This window comes from Branchiostoma floridae, chromosome 2 (genome assembly GCF_000003815.2).
Source record: "Branchiostoma floridae strain S238N-H82 chromosome 2, Bfl_VNyyK, whole genome shotgun sequence".
NCBI lineage: Eukaryota > Metazoa > Chordata > Leptocardii > Amphioxiformes > Branchiostomatidae > Branchiostoma > Branchiostoma floridae.
This window is the reverse complement of record NC_049980.1, coordinates 8,886,803-8,910,356: the sequence shown is the minus strand read 5'-3', so window position 1 is coordinate 8,910,356 and position 23,554 is coordinate 8,886,803. Positions and strand designations below refer to the sequence as shown.

The window sequence follows — 23,554 nt, the reverse complement described above, 5'->3', positions numbered from 1 at the left end:
ACCAGGAACTGGCGCCAGCATGACAACCAGACTCCCACTTGCATGTAGATTTTTCAAATTGCACGTAAAATTTTTGCCAACTTGCAATTTTGCATGTAGCAAAAAAAAAGTATTTCGATCCCTGGATGTTATAACAATTTACACATCGAAATTCCCTTGCGAATCATACTTCGAGTTCTTGATTCCAATAGAACATTCTGACAAGTTTTCAAACTGGCTTCTGTTATCATTTTGTCCTCATGGATGGGTGCAAAGTTAAGTTGGTTACCTGGCAGCAGGAATCAAGAACTGGGAGACTGATGCGGAAGATCCTGTGAGATCGCATGGCGTAATCAGTTATTTACTAGTGATTGAGACAAGAGGTCATGAGTGTCACTGATCTTGTGCCCTTGGGAAAGGCACTTTACACGACTTTCCCCACTTCACTCAGGTGAAAATGAGTACCTAGCTTAGCCTAGGGATGTCCCTCGGATAGGACGTTAGATAAAGACTGTGGCATAATGAAGAGAGAAAGAAGATTCCATCTTCAATAACACCAGAACAGTGAATATTTTGTACAAAAACCTTTTCATTGAACAATTCTAATTATGGTTGTAACTGTTTGTGTTGGATTTAAGTGTCATTGGTGACATAAGCAATTTAAATCCGACTTCCAACTAATCCAAGGTGCACAGATTGAAGACATCACATTCACAAGAGACTAGCAGCTGGCAAAGATTTTTTTAGGCAAAAAATCAGTTGTTTTATATGGAGGCTTTCACTTGTTATCTTATTTTTCAGTGTCTTGACAAGAGAGGGCTTCATTGAAGATGTTCGGAGAAGACGTTACTTCGAAAAGCCATGGCAGTACAGGAAACGGGTCAACTACGAGAGAATGCGAGACATCTACAACAAGGAGATGGCACGCAGAATCGATTTCACCATGCGGAAGTCGCGACCGAATCCGTGGGTGGTGTGACACAGAAGGGTGCTGAAGTACTGTACAAGGAGGAATAGAAGAGATTGAGGATCATGAAATGGAGAGAAAAGGAACTTTCCTGTGAACGCTTCTTCAATCTTTATGTCAAACTTTCAAAGAATTAAGATCTGTCCACAAAGGATTAAATCTAATCCAATATAGCAGAGACTCTGAACTCTCACAATGTGACTGAAAGTCTGCTGTCTACCTGGGATAAAATGAAAGTAGAGTTTGAGTAGTTGTTCCTTTCATCTGTAGTCTCAAGTTCAAAATTTTCACAAAGTGTCAAACAAACACATGAAAATTTGTAAAACTTGAGTCCAACTACATTTGTGTCAACTAAATAAAAGAGGTTAAAAATGTACCCAATTCCAACACAGAAATAATATGACAATAAAGAGGGACTGGTATTACGTTTCATCTGAAGATAGATATTTTATTGTCATACAATAAAAGAATTAACACCTTAATAATATGATTTTGTGGTGGATTTGCTGCATCATAAATGATGTTGTATTGATATAGAATTGCATAGTTTTTAAAATCAATATATAACATTACTTTTTTTTATTACATATATTATAACATTAACTTCTTGGCTACCTACAGTTACTGCAATACATACATATATTTTGGAAATTGTATTAGTAATACACCTTAGCTTCATAGAACAGCAACAATCAAAATTATATTAACTTCCTGCAAGGTTAGCGAAAGGCTCAGATGCCATTTTATAGCAGCACTATATCATATGGTATTGACAATAGGTGACATAAGGCATTTAATGTGCATAATTTACAATACTGTACTGTATTTTATCGACATTAAATGCCTTATGTCACCTTATGTAAAATTAATTTGCAAATTTAACTCCAACTGGCTTTAATAATGATAAAGGCCCTTTTGATTTAAAATAGCTTTAACCTTGATTAAAAGTATACATTTGTACCATCTCAAACCAAAAGACATTAGGTCAGGACATTAGGTTGATTTGATTATAAGTGTGACATTCTCTGGGGACTGATGCAAGCGTGCGAATAAAAAAAAAAGGTTAAGTTTGTCTCCCCAAAAGTTGCCTTTGTAATGAAATCTAAGCGGTCAGAAAGGGAGAACAAATGTCACACAGAGTATGGTATAGTAAGCACATTATTTTTGTTCTTTCACATCGCAGTTGCTATAATATACATTGTGGTTGAAACTTTTGTTTTTTTGAAAAACAGCAAAAAATGATGCACACCCAGATGTCATCTATGTACCAGTTATCATATCAACATTGCCTTATATACATGTAGATTGTGGCCTTGCTCAAACAAAGAATCTGTCCAATGTGGCTGTCTTTGTGGCTGTCTTCTCCTGCTTCCTTCGTTTTGCTGAAGATCCTGTGTGCGAGGCAGACCTGGGAAGGTAAAAGAAAGACTAGTTCAAGACAATATTGAAATGACTGAAACGTCATGAGATTCTACATAGAAAAAAACGCACGGTATGTAACTTAACATTCAAATTGCCATGGACAACAAACCTTTTTGCTGCCTTGTTTGTAGAGATTGTACTACATGATGGCTTCTGGACATCAATATTTGAGCAACCTAAACAGAAAATCAAAGCAATTACTAATTCAATGAAAATTGAATCCTTTCACACTAGTACCAGGTTGCATTGTCATTATTGAAGTGTTGTTTTCTTTCCTGCATGCACAATATATCTTTCAGCCTGTAGAAAACAGAAGAAATCCAAGTACTCTGACTAGGCAGACTAAATTTGTTGCAGATTATTGTTTGCACTGTCAATGTAACTCTTAGTTGTAACAGTAGGGCTCAACACTCAAGTATAGCCAAACAGACCTTTCACAAATTCTCGTGTAGGGACCAATCAACACCCTCGTCCAAAATTTGGACAATTCTAGACATTAGACATGTCAAGGTTCCTAGACAGAATAGCAGGCAAGTGACTGTATAATAGTGTATAATAAAAGTTGGAGCAAGAAGCGACAGTATATGGTGTATAATAAACATCAGAGCGAACTACTATCCGGATGGTACCCAGGCTACCTTGTTCCTTAATGATGTCCTTGATTGCCCCCCTATTGAGACACATGTCCACATGTTGGTTGAAGGTCAGCAGTTCCCCTGGCTGGAGCTGACCACAGACTGGACATTCCACACTCCCCACACCTGTGTCTGTGGGACAGACAGAAATACAACATAAACATTGTAATTATTACTTCTTAGTCATGTGAAACATGCTCAACTGAAAAAGAACTACTACATTGTGTATATGACACTCAAAGGCAATGCATTTAATTTTGTGGTGATTTAATTTCCCAGTAGCGTGAAAAGGCTTTTCGCAGTGGTTTTAAGTTTGCGGTAGCACCATGCACTATACTTGTCTATAGTCTCTTACTGCCATGGAAAAATTTTTGCAGCGAAACAGCCACCGCAAAAATTTCTTCAATGCCACTTGTCAGTATAAATGAACATGTACAAAATGTACTTTTCCCATACATTTAATTACTAAACCCATGAGAAACTGTACCCTGGTAGCCAGACTTTTAACCAGGACCGGCAGAGAATTTGTTTGGCAGCAGAATTTGTTTGGTTTTCCCGAATCCCATAGATAAGTACACCGGAGAGGCTTGACTTGCATGACTTCTCCCTGAATACTTATCTAAGGTTCTGGGGAAAACCTGCCTAAGGTTCTGGGGAAAACCTGCCTTGGCTGCTGAACAAATTCTCTGCCTGTCCTGGTTAAAAATCTGGCTTCCAGGGTAGAGAAAGTGAGATACATGTACCTGTCATTTGTGCACTTGTAGTTTCCAAATCATGCTCTCCCATTTCTTGTTTATTTCCTTCAACCCTGTTCTCACTCATAGGTGACATTTCTTCCTCTGCCTCCACCAAACTTCCTCCCCCGGCGAGACACATATCTACATGTTCATTAAAAAGTCTGAGATTTTGTTGCTGGGGTTTGTTGCACACTGGGCACGTGTAAGCAACTTCAGTACTACTCCTTCCTGCTAGGGGACGGCCCTGTTCAGAACAGTCCTGCTCTGCATATCTTTCACTGAAGATTCCTGTTGACGGAAGTAGCTGCTCAAGGCTTCTGTCTGTGCCTTCTTCAGAACGATCTGGAAGATCGTAAAGTTTATGGTCATCAGCTTCTCCAGGTTTTTTCTCCTGGTCAGGATCAAGAGAGGGCAGAGGTGGATCAGCTGTACCTCCACTTGACCCTTTGACTTGTTTTTGTCCTTGCAAATCAGAGTTGTTGACATGTACATCCTGCCTGGGCTTGATGAGGAAGGATGTGATGCTCCCCTGCTTCTGGTCTTGCTGCTGATTGCCCTTCAGGAAGTTGGACAATCTCACACCTACATAAGGAGATAGGAGCATCCAGTTGAAAAATAAAGAAATCACATTTTGTGCTGGAAGGGTCAAAGATACTGATTTAAGTTCATTGCTTGGCCAAACAACAGAGCATAAGTAGTAGTAGTAGTATCCATTACATGTAGTTGGTTATATTACTGCTGGGTTCCCTGACATGGGTAGGCAGCAGTCAGATAGTCTTCACACAGCACTTACATTACACTGGAAAAAGTCTCAAGTTCATAAAAAAAGTGTTTAGGATTGTCTAAAGTGTTTGACAATTATAGAGACCTTTAAATCTTACTGGTAACCATTTCAAGTAGTTTTGCACTGCCACGAATTCAGAAGAACTTACATCATCAAATAGACAATAAAATCAACTTAAAACGTTGTCAGATACACACCCATGAGCCTGAGCCTGAGTGGTTGGGGCTGACATTGTTGTATCTCCATCTTCAGGAGTTCCTCTGCCACATCATAAATCTCCTTCATAGAGGAAACAGCTCTGGGCACAGTCTGGCCTCTCTGCTTTACATCAAAGTTCACAGTCTTCAGCTTGATGGTGATTGTACGGCCCTGTGTGAATGAAAAAAAAGGATACCAGTATATCCGAGTTCGAAGTTTTAATTAAATAAGTCAATGAAGATGCATCCAGGTACTGACTTTGTCTGTGGCTCATTCAGTCAAAGACAAACAACATCAGATGTTGTCTGAAAGTAAAACGTCCATTCAGATTCTTGACTTGTTTCTTGACTGCAGGGAGTTTTCTAGCAGGTAAGGTGGTATACTCTTTATAAAAAAAAGGGATGGAAACGCATACAAATCTTCATCTCGACAATTGTCAAAACTCTTTGTTTTCAGAGCTACAAAAAAACTGTCACATAATCTAACCCCTCACCTTTAACCCCTCGTCCTGTAGATCCTTGGCCAGAGCCTCACACAACTCCCAACACTTCCTGTACAAGTCTGACGGCTTGCTCAGCTCACTAAATGTCCTAAGAATGAGAAAAAGAAGGTACAGATCAGGGAATAACGTGGATATTAATGTCAGCCATTGACAGCATCAAGATGAAATCTGACATTTTCACGTACAGTTTGCAGTAGATATTTTCCAAACTTATATAATTGCAGTGTCACTGTACATTTTGTATGATACAGGAGGCTTTCTTACCTCTCTACACTCATACTCTTTCTCTCAGATTCTCTGTGTGATGTAAGAAAAATCTGCATTAGAAGGAATGACAACAGAAGCACTGCTACATGTTATTTTCATGTACATGTATTTCTATCATCTAGTCCGACAATGTTCTCCACTTCTGCTGCATTGGGTACTTACCTCCACTTTGAATTTTCAAAAGTAAGGAAATAAGGTAGACAGATTTTAGGATGAGTAGAGTCTAACGTACCTTTACTTAAAGGAATAGTCATGAAAAACATTGGTCCATATGAAGACCTAACCACAGTTAAGAAAAGAAAAGAAAAGAAAACAGAAGTGGTATGGCCATGTGTCATGGTCACTCAGGACTAGCCAAAACTGTCATGCAAGGAACAGTCCAGGGGGGAAGAAAGAAGGGGTACGCAACAGAAAAGATGGGAGGATAAATGTCAGAGAATGTACAGGCATGACAATAAGATAAACAGAAACCAAGAAGAGTGCAGATAACTGTTTGTCAGATCTTCTGTCAAATAGTTTGAATGAGGGAAAGGGAAAGAGAGGGAAAGAGGGATACGTTACCTTTCTATCCTTGTGGCCCCCAGCCCCAGCGCTACCCTCAGCAGGTGGGAGGAGCTGACAGGTGAGAAGAGCAGTGACAGGACGGCCCTTTGTTCATACAGGTGTGTACAGGTGGTGATCCCCAGGGCATTCAGCTGCTGAGCCATCACCTTACCTATCCCACACACCTGAGAACACAAACACATATCAATGGTTTCATCAATAGACTTCACACATTGTACACAGTACACAACATGTTAATCTCTCAAATATAGGCTATACAATAGCATTGTATACATGTATACAGCGAATATTAAAACAAATGTGGCAGCTCTTGCTGTAACAGTTAGGGGTAGCATCATGTTGGCATAAGAAAGGATAAATGTATCAACAGAATTCTAATCACTATGCACAAAATTGAAGTTTGACATATAAGTGTCCTACTAGTACTAGTATTGCATTTCAGTTATACTGTACTATTGTATGAGTCTGGGCCAGAGTCTTTAAAAAAGTTAAAGATAAAAAGAAGATAATCCCTACCTACCGACCCTATTTTTTTCAGGACTGAAATAGGAAACAAGCAACAGTAAACACAACATGATTTTCCTTGGCCCTACCACTAGTACCTATAAGAAATGAGGTAACTATTGATTTTTCTCCCTCACCTTGCGCACTGGGAGGTTCCTAATGAAGTCCATGATAGCATGACGATCAGACGGGATACAGAACTGACCGTTGGGCTTGTTCTGGTCTGAGCACACCTTAGCCAACATCATGTTGGGAGCTATACCTGGACATTCAAAAACACAAGGTTGAATTCAACAATGCTATCATCAACTAGTACTCAATTTTGACTTAAATATAATACAACTGAGAGGTGTCTTTTTTGTGGCAGTCTAAGAGTACCTGGCAAGATTGTGAGAATTTAATACATTGTATACCTTTACTACTGCTCAAAAAAAGTTGAAAAATGTTTTTAAAGTACGAAGTAGGCTTTAACTTTTTAGCCAGGCATGCGTCAAGGCATCCTTTAGACATCCTTTTCTTAAAATAACAAGAAATTGGACACTAGACACCCTTACACTGAGGAGCAGATCCTCTGACATGCATAACTTTCTGATTGACCAGGGATGTCTTCTACTGTATGTGACCTCTCTGATAATAATTTTGTCAGGGCTCATGATACCATAGAATGCACCATTTTAACTTAGTTAAAATTCTTGAAAACTCTACACCATGGAAGATGCACGCCCCTGGACCACCTACAATAGTCAGGCCTATATCACTTACCATGACTCACCAAGAAATTTGGACCCCCTATAATTAAATCATAGCTAAAAGCCTGATGTAAAGGCAATACACTTACCTGCACTGGCTGTAAGACGTGTCCTCTGCTCTATCCTGAAGCGGATTTCTCTCACAACTTCCTCAGCATCACAGCCAAACACTACCTTTTTACACCCCACAGTCTCACAGTGACGTTTACAATCTTCTCTTACACTAAGAGGTTCTTCCATTTCTTTGACGTCTTCAGTTGACTGTTTGTAGACTTCTTGTATTTCTTCTGATCCACAACTCTGGGTAGAGGCATTGCCATCATGACATTGCGTCACTTTGCTTTTTTCCGGACTAACCTCGTCATTGTTTGCAGTACAACTTACAGAAGTTTCAGGCATTTTCTCATCAGCCTGTGTCTTTCCTAACATGTCGTCTTTATTTTGATTCTCTGTTTGAGAATCCCTCTTAGATACGCACCCTTCTACGTGGGCATAAAACGTTCTCATTTCTTCAGGTAGCGACTCCCTCAGTTTTAGATAATCAGTCAGGTCCATGTAAGCGTCATCCAGGCTCATGGGGGCGAAGTTTGGGTCGTACTGCCCGAGAACGTCCCTGACCTGTCTGCTGACGGCGCGGTACTTGTCGAAGTTGGTCGGAACGATGATCAGGTCGGGACAGAGCTTCTTCCCTATGAATCCTGGCATGGCGGCTCGTACACCGTACTTCCTGGCCAGGTAGTTGGAAGTGGACTAGAGAGGGAAAAAAAACTCATGTCAACAACATTGAATAATGTGTGCTTCCTAGCTTCACCTACTAGTAGGGTACCATCCGGATAGTAGTTTGCTCTGAAGTTTATTACACTATTTACAGTCGTTTCTCTGCTATTCCCTCTGGGAACTTTGACATCTCTAACGTCTGGAATTGTTCAAAATTTTGGACAAGGGTGCTGATTGGTCCCTACACAACAGGGAATTAACGAATGGTCGAACAGGCGTTCCAACACCCGAAGCACCCTCTGTCCACTTTTGGGAGGCCTGTTGTCATTGAACGAGTGCTCTAGAAGCCATCCTTAATTTGCTCATTAACTGACATCACCACTAAAAGTTTTGAATCAGTAGTTCTCCATACAGATAGCAGCAGTGAACATAGGAGCGAACTACTACAAGGATGGTACCCAGGTTAAGTCTGCCCTTCATTATCATATACGAAAAACATCTACAAAAGTAATCTCCAAGCTTAAGCAGATGTATGGCAAAGACAAATTAACAGCAATACGAACATCTAAGGTGCTAATGTCTTTATTTGGGACAAATTTAGTGACCCACGTATGTCCTAGTGGGAGGTTATAATAAAAAAGGACAGAGGGCAATTAACACCTAGATGGAAATCACAGTTTGATTAGATAACAATTGGATGTTAATGGTCTTTCTTCTGACTTCATGAAGAAGGTGGGGGCAGTTCATTGACAATATATACAATTAACAATAAAAAAGTACATAAAAGTTACAATTTGAGTTTCAGATACTTTGGAGCAAAGATATCATCAATTTTTGGGTACAAAATAGAGGGGCAAAAAACAAGGAGGACAGAGGTATCATTCCAGAATTCCTGCAATACACACTTCACAATACACATCCCAGATGACTGACTGTGACACACAATCATGTCATGGACTGGTCGTGTTACCTTGTGAAATACAGCAACTGGTACAACATAATCAGTAAATTTCTTTTTCTTGAATTGTTAACAAACTCAAGTAGTCCATGAGATTGTCTGATTTTTGTAACCTTTGTACAACTTTATAAATTGTGCAAAGCAGATCCGCCATCTAGCTGCCGACAGAAGGGCCTGGAAGAAACTTACACCGATGAGGCCTAGGAAAAAAAATGTTGTGTTTCCTGTTTCCCTACCAACCCTAAAAAAACCTGCCGACCCTAGACTTTTTTGGGGGGTTGGCAGTGGAGTCACATAGCTTCCACTTAGAATTTTTATTCAGCCAGCTTCCTATTGAAGTAAAACAATGCTTGTCCTGTCTAATGAAGGATAAGTGTATCTATCCCGCACAAAATTAAAGTTTGACATTAAAAGACAAGTGTCCGCATGCATTTCAGTTTACTTTGTTCAACTGTATTGAAATATGTATCACAAGAGTTTTGGCCAGCCTAAAAAAGAATACAAGAAAAAAAAAAAGATAATCCCTACCTACCGACCCTAATATTTTCAGGGCTGAAACAGGAAACACAACATTTTTTTCCTAGGCCTGATGGTGATGATAAATTGTGTGATAAACCCTTGGTTAAAAACAATGGTCCCATTGCAGTACAGTAAAAGCCGCTTACTAGTAATTGCACACCCCATTTGCCAGCATATTTTGTTCAATTATCCGCATGGAGCATTAATGTGAAGATATATTATCATTTATAAGCTGGACCGCCCTGGTTTGAGATTTTCGGATTCTGAGCAATTAACAGAAGTGTGCAGTAATCCATTGTGCAATTAACTGGCTTCTACTGTACCAGCATCCCAATGCCTCCCACAGCCATAGGTTTGTCCCTCAGTGCAGGGTTGTCCCTCATCTCTACTGCAGCATAGAAGGCGTCCATGTCAAGGTGCACTATAGTACGAGACAGGTCTCTTCCTTCCACAAGGTCTTCCACCATCTTGTCCACCTGAAGAAACAAACATGATTGAGTACAGTAAATACATTTCAATACACGGTCATTTATGGAAGAAAATAATGGACAGAACAATTGCTGTAGGCATCCGAGAAATTAGGTTTTGACTTGGCCTAAAATGCTTGTATCATATGTATTCAATGTTCAATGTTTGGTTTTGTCAGTTGCTTCACAGAGTTTCCAGTCTGATTTATTATATATCCTATGTAATGAACGACAAATGTTTTCACAGATTTGTAACCATTATGCACAAAATCAAAGTTTGACATTGAAAATATAATTGTCCTTATGCATTAGAATTTCACTGTATTAAACCGTATGGTATCTCTATAGTCTAATAAAGTGTTGTAAAAAAGATAATCCGTACCTACCGACCCTAACTTTCTTCAGGACTGAAACAGGAAATAAAATTTTTTTTTCCCTAGCTATACTATAGGCCTCAGAAATTGAACCAAGATCTGTTCATACTTTCCGACAGACACACTCACCTGAAGTTGAGCCTCCTTCTGCTGCTGTGGTGTGATGGAAGCCAGTCTGTCCATCATGGCAGATATCCTCTGGGCCATCTGCTTCTCTTTCCGCATCTCATTCTCATAGAACCTTGAGCCCTAAACCAAGGAAGGAAAAACAACAGTCATGCTTAAGTATATTCAAGAGCTGTAAACAGTAAAACACATGGTAGTGTTGCGAGTCTGTCCAACTCCAAGTCAAAAATAAAGTCTACGGTAAACTTATTCATCCACCACCTGTTACTTACAAACATGTACGAGGGTCTGCATGGGGGGGTCTTGGTAACGCTTAACGGTGAATTCAGGAGGCCCGGTAACGCTTAACGGTGAATTCAGGAGGCCCGGTAACGCTTAACGGTAAATTCAGAATGAGTTACAAAGCATAACAGTAACATTGACGTGCATTCCTATTCATACAACGCTAGAGTCGTTATATCAATGGGTGAAAATACATTGTGAGAAGCACAAGGTGCCCAGAACCCCGGAGGAATGACAGGGATGTCCATGACATTTGTAAATTGACGGAGGCAGAGTTCCCGGTCCGCTAATCTCCAAGCAGATCCTACGGTGCCATAAGATAGTATCAAAGCTGGCCAGGGACTATAGCCGGCTAAGGGAGTCAAATGGGGAGTTTGATACTATACATTACGCACCGTGGATCTGGTTCGAGATTACCGGTCCGCCACAGAGACGGCGGCAGCAAATTTCTTATGGGGCGATTGAACTATTTTTTCAGCACATCGAGCGCCGAAGGCACCACCCATTCCAGGGGGGTCCGGGGGATGCTTTCCCGGAAAAATTTAAAAATCAAGACCCTCTTAAATGCTATTTCCTGCATTTTTGGCAAATTTTGCCGACCGACTAAGCTAGGTTGATTTTGACATTTTCATCAAATTACACATGATTATACTCGTAGCTTTGGCCTCCACCCCCAGAGCCCCGACATATTTTTACCATTTCGATCACGAGACGTTGCAATATAAGTCCGGGAAAATTTTAAAATCTGGACCGTCTGACACGCCATTTACTGAATTTTGAAGGACAGATTTTGCCGTAAGACGAAGCTAAATTAAATGACATTTTATTATAGAGAGAAAAGTTTTTTTTGTGCGAAAACCCACGCCCCTAACATATTTTCGCCATGTCGTCGTGAGCGCCAAAGGCGCAAGCCGTCGCAATGGAGGTCCGGAGAAACCTCATTTTCTGCATTCTAAGAGAACTTTTTGCCCGAAACTAAGCTATGTTTGACACTGAAATCTGTATGAGTGATAAAGTTTTGAGGGCGACGCTTCCGCAACATATTTTACTATGTTCAGAGCCGAAGGCCGGGAGGCTCGGAGAAATTTTGAAATCTGGACCCTTTGAAACGCCATTTCCTGCAATTTCAGGGGCTCTATCTGGCATTTGACTTCGTGTGTATAGTATAACGGGTGTATAACGGGTTACGAAGAATTTCTTGGTAACGCTTAACGGTGAATTCGGGATAACAAATAATGATTAACGTTGAATTAAAATGACTAATAACGCCTCACGAAGAATACACCGATAACGGTTAACGTTGAATTCGAGCGGGTCGGTAACGATTAACGGTGAATTAAAATGGCTCGTAACGCTTAACGGAAAAAGGCATGCAGACCCTCATGTACATCAGCCACATTGAAAAGTAGTAATGTGTTTGAGAGACATCTAGGCAGGTATAAATACTATAATACACAGTTAAGATATACTGCATGTATGGAGCGTATTATACTGGGGGACTTTGCATACAATGTCATATATATCAGTCGTTTTGGACACATTTTGCGAGTGACAAATTTAAATGTTTAATCTATATAGTACAAATGTAGAAATTACTTACCTTTGATGCTTCCATGATGATTTTGTTGATCTTCTCCTTGTCTAGCCCCTCCATGCCTGCCTTGAAGGTGTTCAGCTCCATGCGTGTCATGATGGCTGTGCCCTCTGCAGAAGTACCAGCACTGCTGGCTCTCTCACTTGTCACTGAAGTACCAGGACTTGAAAATGACTCTGGAAGAGGGGCACAAACATCTTTAACAAATTACAAGAACTGTCATAGCATCATTAAAATAACACCGGTTTTTACTAGTGCTTACGTTGAACAGAATTATTTGTGAGCATTGCTACTGACTCCCACTGGTCTTAGGATCTTTCCTTTTGTGACAGACTATATAACAAGGAAGATTAAAATCTTTTCACATACATATATATACATATAGAGTCTCCCGGACAAAGAAATAATCTTGGAGTTGGAGTTAGAATCAGAGTTTTTTGCGAGAGGAATAAAAGAGGCCATCTACATCATCCCTGGCTTTGCAGCCACGTGAAACATCCCTCAATAGAGACTGGGGGTGACATGGACTTTCTGCAACTTACACTGAGAGCCACAATTGTTTTCATATCTGCACATTGGATGCCACAGATATTTCTTTATTTTATTTATTGACAATGATACAACTCATTACACGGATCTGCCTATGCAGCTTTGGGCTGGTAGCGGCAGATCCACAGAGATACAGACGAACATACATCATCGGTCGACGTGATCACACATGTTCGCACATGTTTACGCACGACGGGTTTATACCGCCCCTCACGGGGTGACATACCCTTTCATATGCGCCAGGTCTCCCGTCCGGGTGAATGATGTAAATCACCGTGAGCCGAAGCTAGGTACTCATTTTCACCTGAGTATAGTGAGGAAAGCCGTGTAAAGTGCCTTTCCCAAAGGCACAAGATCGGTAACACGGCAGGCGGATTCTAACCCGCAACCTCTCGGTCACGGGGCGAACACGGTCCCACTGAGCTACGCGGTCCCACAGATATTTCTTGACAAAGACTGGGGTTGGACAGTCTAGAATTTGTTTTGTTTTGAAATTACAAATTACAGCCAGCTCTGCATGATTCTGAATGAATTCTACGATCACAGCTTTGAAATTAAAATCAAGTTGAATTTGAATTCTCACACAGATCACAAACTGTGCAACCTGAGCATAACCAGATGATGATGACTAACTTAAATATTATAGAATGCAAATCAATTTACCACAGCACATGTACGTTTTTTATTACGCTTGTTACAAAGCGCTGGTACGGCCCCACTTGGAATATAGTGCCATCGTCTGGGACCCGTACACCAACAAAGGGATACAGGCGGTGGAGGCCGTCCAGCGCAGGGCAGCCCGAGTGACCCTAAATGACTACCGGCAGACTAGCAGCATGACACAAATGCTTTCAGACCTGCAGTGGCGCCCTCTCTCCGAAAGGAGGAGGAACGCCCACCTCACCTTTTTCTATAAAGTAGTCAACATTAGTATTAACATAGACGCCAGCAATATTCTGAAGCCTGCCCAAGGGCGCACCCGGGGTAGTCACGACTTCAAATATCAACACATATTCGCACGCACCGACATCTACAAACACTCTTTTTTCCCACGCACAATTCCCGAGTGGAATGCCCTGCCTGGCACGGTTGTAAGCACTCCCAACGTTGAGCACTTCCGCCCTAACCCGGGAGCCTCAGCTCCCCCCCTACTTTTGCCCCTCGCGGGGTCATTTGGGGGTATATATGCAGATTATATACTATTCAGATGTGAATACCAGTTGAAGGTTCCGATCCTTGTGTGTGATGGTGCTCTTGAGCCTCCCTGCCATCCACAGGAGCCAGCCAATCCTCTTCTGTTTCCTCCTCCTCCTCCTCCTGCCCCTCCCCCTCCAGATCCTGCCAACAGGATTCCATTTCTCAGGCTTTGGCAAGACCCCACAAGCAGTATGTTACAACCTACCAAGTCTAATGTGTATTGGCATTCAGTAAAACTGACAACAGCAAGGAAGACGAACGAGTAGTCGATCAGCAACACAATAATATCATGGACGCTTGTCACTATGACGGTGCATTTCCGCCATATTTTCAAACCATCTGTCACGTGACACAAGGAACTCACATGAAATATCATTCAAAAATCGTCCCGGAATTATTGATGAACGCTAAAGATGGATTTTTATTGATTTTTGGATCATCCTCCGCCTCAGGCGGATATTTGTGACGTCCACGTGAAAATTTTTGATCGATCGATGCATGTGGTGACGTCACAGCCAACATGGCCGACGAGAAGAGAAGTTTGTGTTTGTAGGCGTTTTTCGCTGACATGTTTTGACGCCTAGCTCGCTCTTGTTCAAATATTACGGTCTCTACAGCTCTTCCAAGCAAGTTTTGAAAGTCTAGAGAACATTTTTGTCGACGAGGACATGTCTGACCACAGCTTAAATGCGACCGACGAGGAGGAGAATTCGTCGTACGACGAGGACTTGGCCAACACACCGACGGAGATTTGCGAGACTCTTTCCAAGTGGACAAATTACATTCACGGGTGGCAGGATAGATATCTGGTGCTCAAAGACGGGACTCTGAGCTACTACAAGTCGGAGAACGAAACGGAATACGGATGCAGAGGATCCATAAGCTTGGCAAAGGCCTTGATACAGGTAAATTTTCCAGCTGCGTGCCACGAGTTAGGTGTTTTGTCAGCATGGATGGCGATGCGAAATTTTGTGCGGGTTTGCTTTTAGGATCACATTTTAATCCTACAAGTACAACCTCCCCTCGTGGTGACAAAATCTCGCTCACCCCTCCTCACCAATATGCTGCTTACGCATGAGGGGCAAGTTCATGGCTAGGGTTTGTCGCTGTACAAAAAGTCCCACCAAACTAGCCTTGGATTTTGTTGTAAATAACATACCAAAAGTGTATGCGTACACGTCTATGCATGGCGTGAAAAATTGTTGATACCGTTATCAGCCCACTTCAAATGCCATTCACACAATGAATGGTAACGGAATTTGTATTAAGATGAACTTCTAGCAGGTTGTAGTGTAGCAAATGTAGGCAAATTCTCCGTCCATGCATGTGATGCGAAGAAAACGTGTCTGTGCATCCTGTGTGTGTGAGTCACCCATACCCTCAGAAGCAGTCACTCGTGAAGTCAGCAAACTGCCACTGAGCCATTTGGTCTGTGGGCGTAACAAGTGACAAAGGGATGTTGGTTCTATCTCCTTTCCTTTCCTTTCCTTTCAAACCATATAAGGTAGAAACAGGGATGTGAATTGTACACAGGTAGTGTGAATTTGTAATTCTAAACCAATTATCATGTATTTTAAGTAAAAACATAACCTGTGCCAGAAGAATTCTATTCTATAAGTGTCACCATGGCAGTGTAATAGTAATAGTAGGGTGTTAAGCCCAGATCCTGGACTAGAGGTCCTGGGTTTGAATGTCCTGACGTGCCCCATTGATGTTGTACGGTAATGTACCCTTGGGAAAGGCACTTTGCCCCAATTTCCTCACTTCGCTCAGGTGAGAATGAGTACCTAGCCATCCCTTGGGTTTGTTTGTAGGACGTCAAATGGAGGGGAGGTCCCGTGTTTACACCTCGATCAAAACTTAAAGAACCCACCATACTGGTACTTAAACTGAAAAGAGTAGGGGACCATCCCAGTGTGCGTGGCTCAAATAAAAAATCTGTCAGGATATGCAGCTTGTACTCTTCAGTACAAACCTGATGTTAATTATATGCCATGGGGTTGTTTACCAAGTATGCAAATTGCAATACAAACAAACAAACAAAAAAAGGAATTGATCCAATGATTGGAATGAAAAAAGAAAAATCATTTGTAATTTCATTGACAGGAACATCCTGTTAAAAAGTTCACACAAAAAATTAATAACAGATTCTGTACAACAATCTTATTGGCAGAAACATCCTGTCAATAGTAGTATTTTAGTACACAAAAATTATCCTGACTGCCTCGTCCTTTCAATCAATATGTAAATGTTTACAATATGTACACGTGTACTCTGCATTTTCTGTATGACTGTAAATTCTAAATCTCCATTGAGATAATCTTTACTAGTTTTAGTTAACATTGGCTCTACAAGGGCATACAAAAAGGAACTTAGACTCTCCAAAGGACAAAACTTAAAACATAAAAGACACCAATCAGTAATCATTCAGTATGCTTGTACATGTACATGTACATTGCCCTCCTTGTGCAGACTAGTCAACAAGTTGTGCTTGATCAGCCCATGGTTTGGTGTCTTGTGAGTGTCACCTTACCGATAACCTTGTTGTGTCAGTTATATACAGCTGCATGCTGGTAGAGGTTGTACAGGCGGACACTTGTTTTCATAACAGCACACAGTACTGTATATGCATTTAAGTTTGCGGGGATTTATTTTCGCGGAAGCGGGAAAATGGAGTGTTTACGGTGATTTTAAGTTCGCGGTAGCGCCATAGACTGCAGTGTCATACTCTAGTGTAATGGAAAGATGTTCTCAGTGGTTTTAAGTTCGCGTCGAAGTGGTCGCCGCGAACATTTCTGCATTTACAGTACTAGCCTGGAGTTCAGCCTTGATCACTTCAACTTAAATCCGCTCCTGAAGGTTGTTAGGGAGCGGACTAATGCAAACAAGGCTGGACTCCAGGCTAACACTGCACAGGTCTGTGTTACAAAAAGATATCAGTGTCTAGGGGTGGATACCAGTTCAGTTTTGCCAGGTCCTAGGTGTAGGTTTAGGTCCAGAGATTTAGGTTGTCTGTACCTGATCCTGTCTAGTTGATTATTGTTATTATTATTTGACATGTTTGGTTTTTCTTCTGTATCCAATATTCAATAAGCTTAGAAAATGAACGGCTATAAAAGTTTCTTGATGAGATTAGACTTTCATTCAAGACAAACCAACATTGGTATTTGAATATTGCACTTATCTTGTATGTTTTTCGTAGCCAGTTCATCTTCTTTTTTTTTCATTATTAGTTTGGCTGTTCATTGCACATAACCAGGGCTGCCTAACTTGCCTGTGGCTATTGTTGACCTTAACTGAACTAGTTAAGGGCGTCCTCCAAAACTGAACCAACAGTTACAGAAGGGAGTCAAACATGAATTAAGACTACCCCGGCTTGATTCAGGCAATCAGTTTTACTTTATTTAGCCTTCTTTGGCAAGATTACCCCATAAAGATGTCTAAATAGTAACTAGAAAGGCCGACATTTGCTTAAGAGCAAATACAGCATATTTCAGCCATACCCCTTCCCACGCAACATTGGACTGTTCCAAATCACCCCTGCGCAAAAATGGAACATCCTCTTAACAGTACATTATCCCCCAAAGTGGACTGGTATTGTGAATTGATTCCAGGTAAAAACAGAGCTTGCTTCTATTTTTCAGAAAATGACAATAATCACACCTTCCATTCAGAAAATTTTCATCATGACTGAAAATTGTTGAATGACTTCATGTAATGTCATTAACAATTTTCAGCATGATAACTAGGTGTAAGTTTAAAAAAGTATAAGCTCCTTGTAATGTGGGTACATTTATTATTGCAGTGAACTTTTTTTATTCAAGTAGGGCATACGATTTAATGATTATCAAGCAGGTGCAGGTACTGTAGGAGCGTTTGTTTTCTTCAAGCTGTAAAACTGTTAAACTGTTTTACTTTGTATGCAATCAGCCATCGAGCCTATTCTTATTTTAGTTTAACAACTTCCTGCCAGACCCGGAAGATACGATTGAACCTTGTTCGAGGATTTATTTTCGTCTGTCTGGTCAATCTGTTCATACCCTGGCGCTGAGAGTGTTTTATTGGGCTGAAACTCTGGCAGTTTAAAGTTACTTACAATTTAAATGTTCAAAGTTTATGTCAAACAACAACAGCACTAGGAACACATACATTTGCTCTGGAGAAAATACAGCAGTTTTCGCAAGTTCCAGTCCAGTGATAGAAATGTGGCCACTACAGACAGGTGGTCACTATAGAGAAAATGCTGATCTATTGACTATGAGCCATACGTTACACATGATTTCAGTACACTGATCATTAATCATATAAACATTGCACAGGTAAGCCAATTGTTTAGATGTACAATTAAGTTCAAATAATTCTGAAGAGAAATATTGATGAGAAAATAATCATTCTCGCCACTGTCAAACTTATAATTACGTATCAAAACTAAACGCAGATTTTCTAACTAACGCACCTTTCGCCGACTTCATCAAAGGACCGCCGGCTATCAATCAAACACGGCTGTTGATTAGACTTAGAGTTTCAAACATGTAATGTGCTGTGTGCCAGTTGACAGCGAACTTCATGCTACGTGATGTTTTACATTGCTTGGACCTTCTTTCCCACAGCGGTGCTTCTACAAAATATTTAGACTGTAACACTGAGTCCCACATGTTTTATAGAATAGAATTTGACGCAGAACAGCGTTTTTTGCTGGGTATTTTTCTTGAAACATGTCCGTGGGAATATCAGCGAGGCGGCGACGTAGGGATATCAGACCGTCAACAAAAGTCGCACGGCGGCTAACGGCGCAGCGAAGATACTAGCGCTATAAATAAGCGCTTCAACTAAGGATGGCAACCCGTACAATATTTTTGTATACTGTTGAGCTAAGTAAAGTTTGTTGTTTATGAGGTTTTAGTTGTCTTTGAAGCTTTGACCCGAAATATTTTAAAGTCAAACTGCTGAAGAGAAGTAACATGCATTGGCATAATACCGGTCATAAGCCTTATACCGGTCGATTAAAAATAGTGGAACTTAAAGAGATCTACACATGCAACAATAGTTATTTCTGAGGTATGCACACTTCAGACATCTAGGTGTCCAATACATGATTTACAAAGCATCGATAACAATGCATTCGAAGACAACAAGGCCAAAAGTTTTCAGGTCATTTTCGGGGCAGGCGAGCTCGTCGTGGGACAAACACACTGTCACGTTCATCGCCAGATTTGTAGATAATAATCACATGTGCTCACGGCACAAGACGAGCATGATTCAACAGCAATCTTGAATTTCTTTTGGTGACCTACAACTCGTGTAAAAGTGTGAGGAACCGTTGCATTATCGCCCGGATCTACGGCTGAATGGGTCAAATTGAACGTACGCCGCCATTTTCCCGCCATTTTTAATGCTACGGCCAGCAGTATTTAAGTTTTACTTCATAGCGGTTGTGACGGACCAAAATTAAATGAAAATTCTTGTCAGTATACGCCCATTTTCTCATGACTTTTTGTATGCTCATGCAGATTTTTGTTTTGTGTAACTACTAACAGGAAAGAAAGGAACAACAGAGGGTTTATAAAGGTACATAGCGGCAGTTAATTGTGCCGTGTTTCGTTCGGCCGGTATAGTGCACCCCCTTCCAACCACGCGCCCGTTCTCCGTGCAATTCCGCGGTGTGTTCCAATTACGATATTATGTTTTTAGCAGGACCAGAGAGACAAAATAATTTACACAGAAGAAGTGGCAAAGGTAAGCTGTAACAGCAACATGTAACTGGAGAAAATGATGCGTTGATCATTTGCCAAATTAGCATTGCTTGAGAAATTGCAGTAAACCGACCGTTACTATGTCAATGGATGTTAAGTGACTGCTACGATTATCGTAGATATGGCCCTAAAAAAACTGATAAAAGAAGCCTTCTCAATAGTCTAAAATGCAAGAGCTTCCGGGGGGGCTTCGCCCACCTGGGTTCCCCCCACAGTGGCCCTGCCCCTGGACCCCGTCAGGGACATTCGGCGGCCCCCGGACCCCTGTCCGACGCTTTGAAAAAATCCTGGCGAGAAGTCTGTACGGCCTGAGTCTTCAAGTTAACGTATTGTGTGGTCCCGCTTATGAATATTAATTAGCCTTCGCTTTCCTCTTCGCTGATTGGCTGAACCATTAATTGAATGAACTCTTCCTGCCGGCTAGACGCAGGTGCAGATGTCGGCTCTGTGGGGTGAACGTCCGAAAGGTCATGGCATGGAGAACGAAAGAAAACCAATTTCCCCATAAAAAAAGTGCTGTAATTAAGCCTTTTACAGTACTTTATGCCAAAAATTTTACTTGGATCATTTTACCAACTATCTTATGCCTATTTATACCAAATGTTACTCATACCAGGGTACAGGGGTGCAAAATATACCGTTATAAGACCGTCAACAACAGTCGCACGGAGCTAACAGCGCAGCGAAAATACCATCGCTAGCGTTTCAACTTCGGATAACAAGTTATAAGTGCTGTTGAACTCAGTAACGTTAAAGTTTGTTTTTAGTTGCCTTTGACGGTTTGACCTGAAATAGTGTTACGCTAAACTCCTGAAGAGAAATTACGTGACTGCTGCGATTATCATAGATATGCCACTAAGAACTGATACAATATAAAGCCTTCTGAATAGTCTAAAATGCGAGAGCCTTGGGCGGGCTTCGCTCCCCCTGGCGGGAACACTGCTATATACGGGATCATGAGGCCCCGCTTATGAATATTAATTAGCCTTTGGCCTCCTCTTCGCTGATTGGCTAGGTCTTTGATTCAATTAACTCTCCGGCTGACGCGCACAGGTGTGGCTCTGTGCGGGGTCACGGAAGGTCACGTCAGGAGGCCAAAAGAAAACAAATTTCCCCTCAGAAAAGTGCCAAAATTAATCATTTTAAAGTTGTTTATGTCAAAAATTTTACTTGAATCGTGTTACCAAGTATCTAATGCCTATCTATACCAAATTTCAGGTCATTTAATTGTAATACCAGGGTACAGGAGCCAAAAGTGTCCTTTTTTGGTAAAAAATTGGCCAAAAATCGCAAAAATAAGCATTTTGTTGCACTGTACACCAAAAGTGTTATTGAATTTATATGAAGGGATTATCAAGGCACATCTGTGTCAAATTTCAGCTCATTCGGTTGCAATACCAAGGTACAGGAGCCAAAAGTGTCCTTTTTTGGTCAAAAATTGGTCAAAAAATCGCAAAAATAAGCATTTTGTTGTACTGTACACCAAAAGTGTTATTGAATTTATATGAGGGCATTATCAAGGCACATCTCTGTCAAATTTCAGCTCATTTGGTTGTAATACCAGGGTACAGGGGCCAAAAGTGTCCTTTTTTGGTCAAAAATTGGTCAAAAAATCGCAAAAATAAGCATTTTGTTGTACTGTACACCAAAAGGGTTATCGAATTTATATTGGGGCATTATCAAGGCACATCTCTGTCAAATTTCAGCTCATTTGGTTGTAATACCAGGGTACAGGGGCCAAAATATACAGTTTTGGTCTAAAATTGACCAAAAAATCTCAATAAAATCATTTTAGAGGCAGATATGAAAAAAATGGGAAAAAAGCATCAAGGTATTGGCCCACTCTACCCCTGTGCCGAATTTCAGGTCATTCGGTCCAGGAACGGCGGAGATGAATCACTTTGAAGATTTGACAGGAGAAAGAAAGAAAGAAAGAAAGAAAGAAACATTACGAATACAATATATTTCACCATACTATGTATGGCTGAAATATAATTAGAGATATTTTGCTTTGTTCATTTTTTTTTTGGACGCAGTTCTTGGATGTTATAATATAGGTCCAAATCACGTCCAGCAAATCGGTTTCTTCCCCCATCACAGTATCAGTATCAACAATTTATTATTTCTGCATGTCTAAAATTGTCCTGCTTGTTAGAAATGTTTCGATACTCTGTCTGTATTTCACAGCATGTAGAGTCACTACAGGCCAGAGAGTATGATAAAGTTCCCTGTCTTATCCCATATTGGGTTTCATACCAGAATGCACAGGAAATATGATGTCTTCTTGCCCAGCCCTTATTCCTGTCACCTATGATAAACTCTGCAGTATAGAACATGCCTTATCCTATAACAGCTGTCACTTGGTTGTTTCCCCTGTGCATCATGATATATATGTTCTGTGTAATATATATATACTGTAAATGCATTTAAGTTTGTGGGGATTTACTTTTGTGGTAGCGGGAAAATGGAGTGTCGCAGTTGTTTTAAGTTCGCGGCAGCACCATAGACTGTAGTAAAAAAAAAAACTATAATGGAAAAATGTTCGCGGTGAAATGGCCAAGTTGGGAAAACCGAGGACATAAAACCACTGCGAACATTTCTGCATTTACAGTACATGTATCATATACTTGCTACAGAGTGCACGTGATGATTTAGCTAGTAGGAGATACATTTTGTTGATTGAAACTGAATTTGATACATCTTATGATTCAAAAGATAACATTAGTATACAACAAATAATATTAAGTCTATAAGTGCTTGCTTGAATGATTGCGAGCCTCCAAGTCTAGACACAGTTATCACCATCAGCCAGGATAGTTATGTATTGTGTCTGCATGTGTTAGATGGATGGTGTCTGGTACTGGTAGTGACCATAGTTTTGTGCTTTACTCCCTGACATCATGAATGCAGAACTGCGTATCCTTATAAGTGAAACCCCTCCATCCGGAGATGATGGGCTGTAATGTGGGTCATCGACAGTTAATGATTTTTCCTCACTACCATAGTACCAAACCTGTTCGGAATTAAGAGGAACATTTGGGGGATGTTTTCTTGCTCCTTTCTTTAGAATCAGATGGTTTTACTTTAAGTGAACTGATATAAAATCTATTTGTGCCAGATCTAATTATGAGAAGGGAATGCATGTTATCACTTAATATATCTAATATGTAGTCTAACTGTTGTTCGTCCATTACATGTATATTATTAGATAACATGAAGGTGCACTAGCTTTTATTCACTATCAGTATGATGTGACAGATGAGCAGCAACTCCTCACAGGCAACATCATTTTAGTTATTACTAGTATATAAAATTGAAATGAATCCTTACATATACCCTGTTCCCTAGTTCCCCAGGGAACCTGTTTTTAATTTAGGACACTTGTTTCCTATCAAGCATGGCCTGCCTTGTTGAGGAGGTCAAAACCTGTTGAATCAATAACATGTACAAAATGTAGTTATACTTATAGCCATACATTGAAATTTCTCCCCTTCCATAGACTGTAATATTAATCCTGATTGTATGACATGATCTTGTGAAATTGTGAATATTTTTACATGTATATTTCTTAATCGAAATAGAAGAAACATGTTATGATTTGTTTGCTAAAGAAAATCTTTATTATAAAGTTTATAGGAATTGTATGTCCTGAGAAGACTTGTTACACTACGGGTTACCCCGGTAACTATGTAATGACCCATAGATAGAAT

The 23,554-nt window shown here is 40.6% G+C and overlaps 2 protein-coding genes across 6 annotated transcripts in view; one reads left to right on the top strand and one right to left on the bottom strand.

Moving 5' to 3' along the window:
• Window positions 1-1,373: 1,373 nt before the first annotated feature.
• On the bottom strand, window positions 1,374-14,454 carry LOC118410304 (DNA polymerase kappa-like). Its single transcript, XM_035811876.1, has 14 exons — window positions 14,112-14,454; window positions 12,352-12,521; window positions 10,473-10,592; window positions 9,826-9,978; window positions 7,398-8,058; window positions 6,697-6,821; window positions 6,053-6,219; window positions 5,489-5,521; window positions 5,216-5,312; window positions 4,722-4,893; window positions 3,747-4,322; window positions 3,007-3,135; window positions 2,478-2,544; window positions 1,374-2,354 (listed from the first exon to the last, which is right to left on the bottom strand). Exons 1-14 carry the CDS (start codon window positions 14,248-14,250, stop codon window positions 2,264-2,266), a joined length of 2,700 nt encoding a protein of 899 aa, XP_035667769.1. The 5' UTR covers window positions 14,251-14,454; the 3' UTR covers window positions 1,374-2,263.
• Window positions 14,455-14,590: 136 nt separating this feature from the next.
• LOC118410306 (ceramide transfer protein-like) overlaps window positions 14,591-23,554 on the top strand; it is a 42,149-nt gene continuing 33,185 nt past the window's right edge. For all 5 annotated transcript variants that reach the window (XM_035811880.1, XM_035811878.1, XM_035811879.1 and 2 more), the window contains exon 1: window positions 14,591-14,996. In XM_035811880.1, coding sequence (XP_035667773.1) covers window positions 14,760-14,996 — 237 coding nt within the window. In that variant the 5' untranslated portion in view covers window positions 14,591-14,759. The remainder of the gene's footprint in view (window positions 14,997-23,554) is intronic.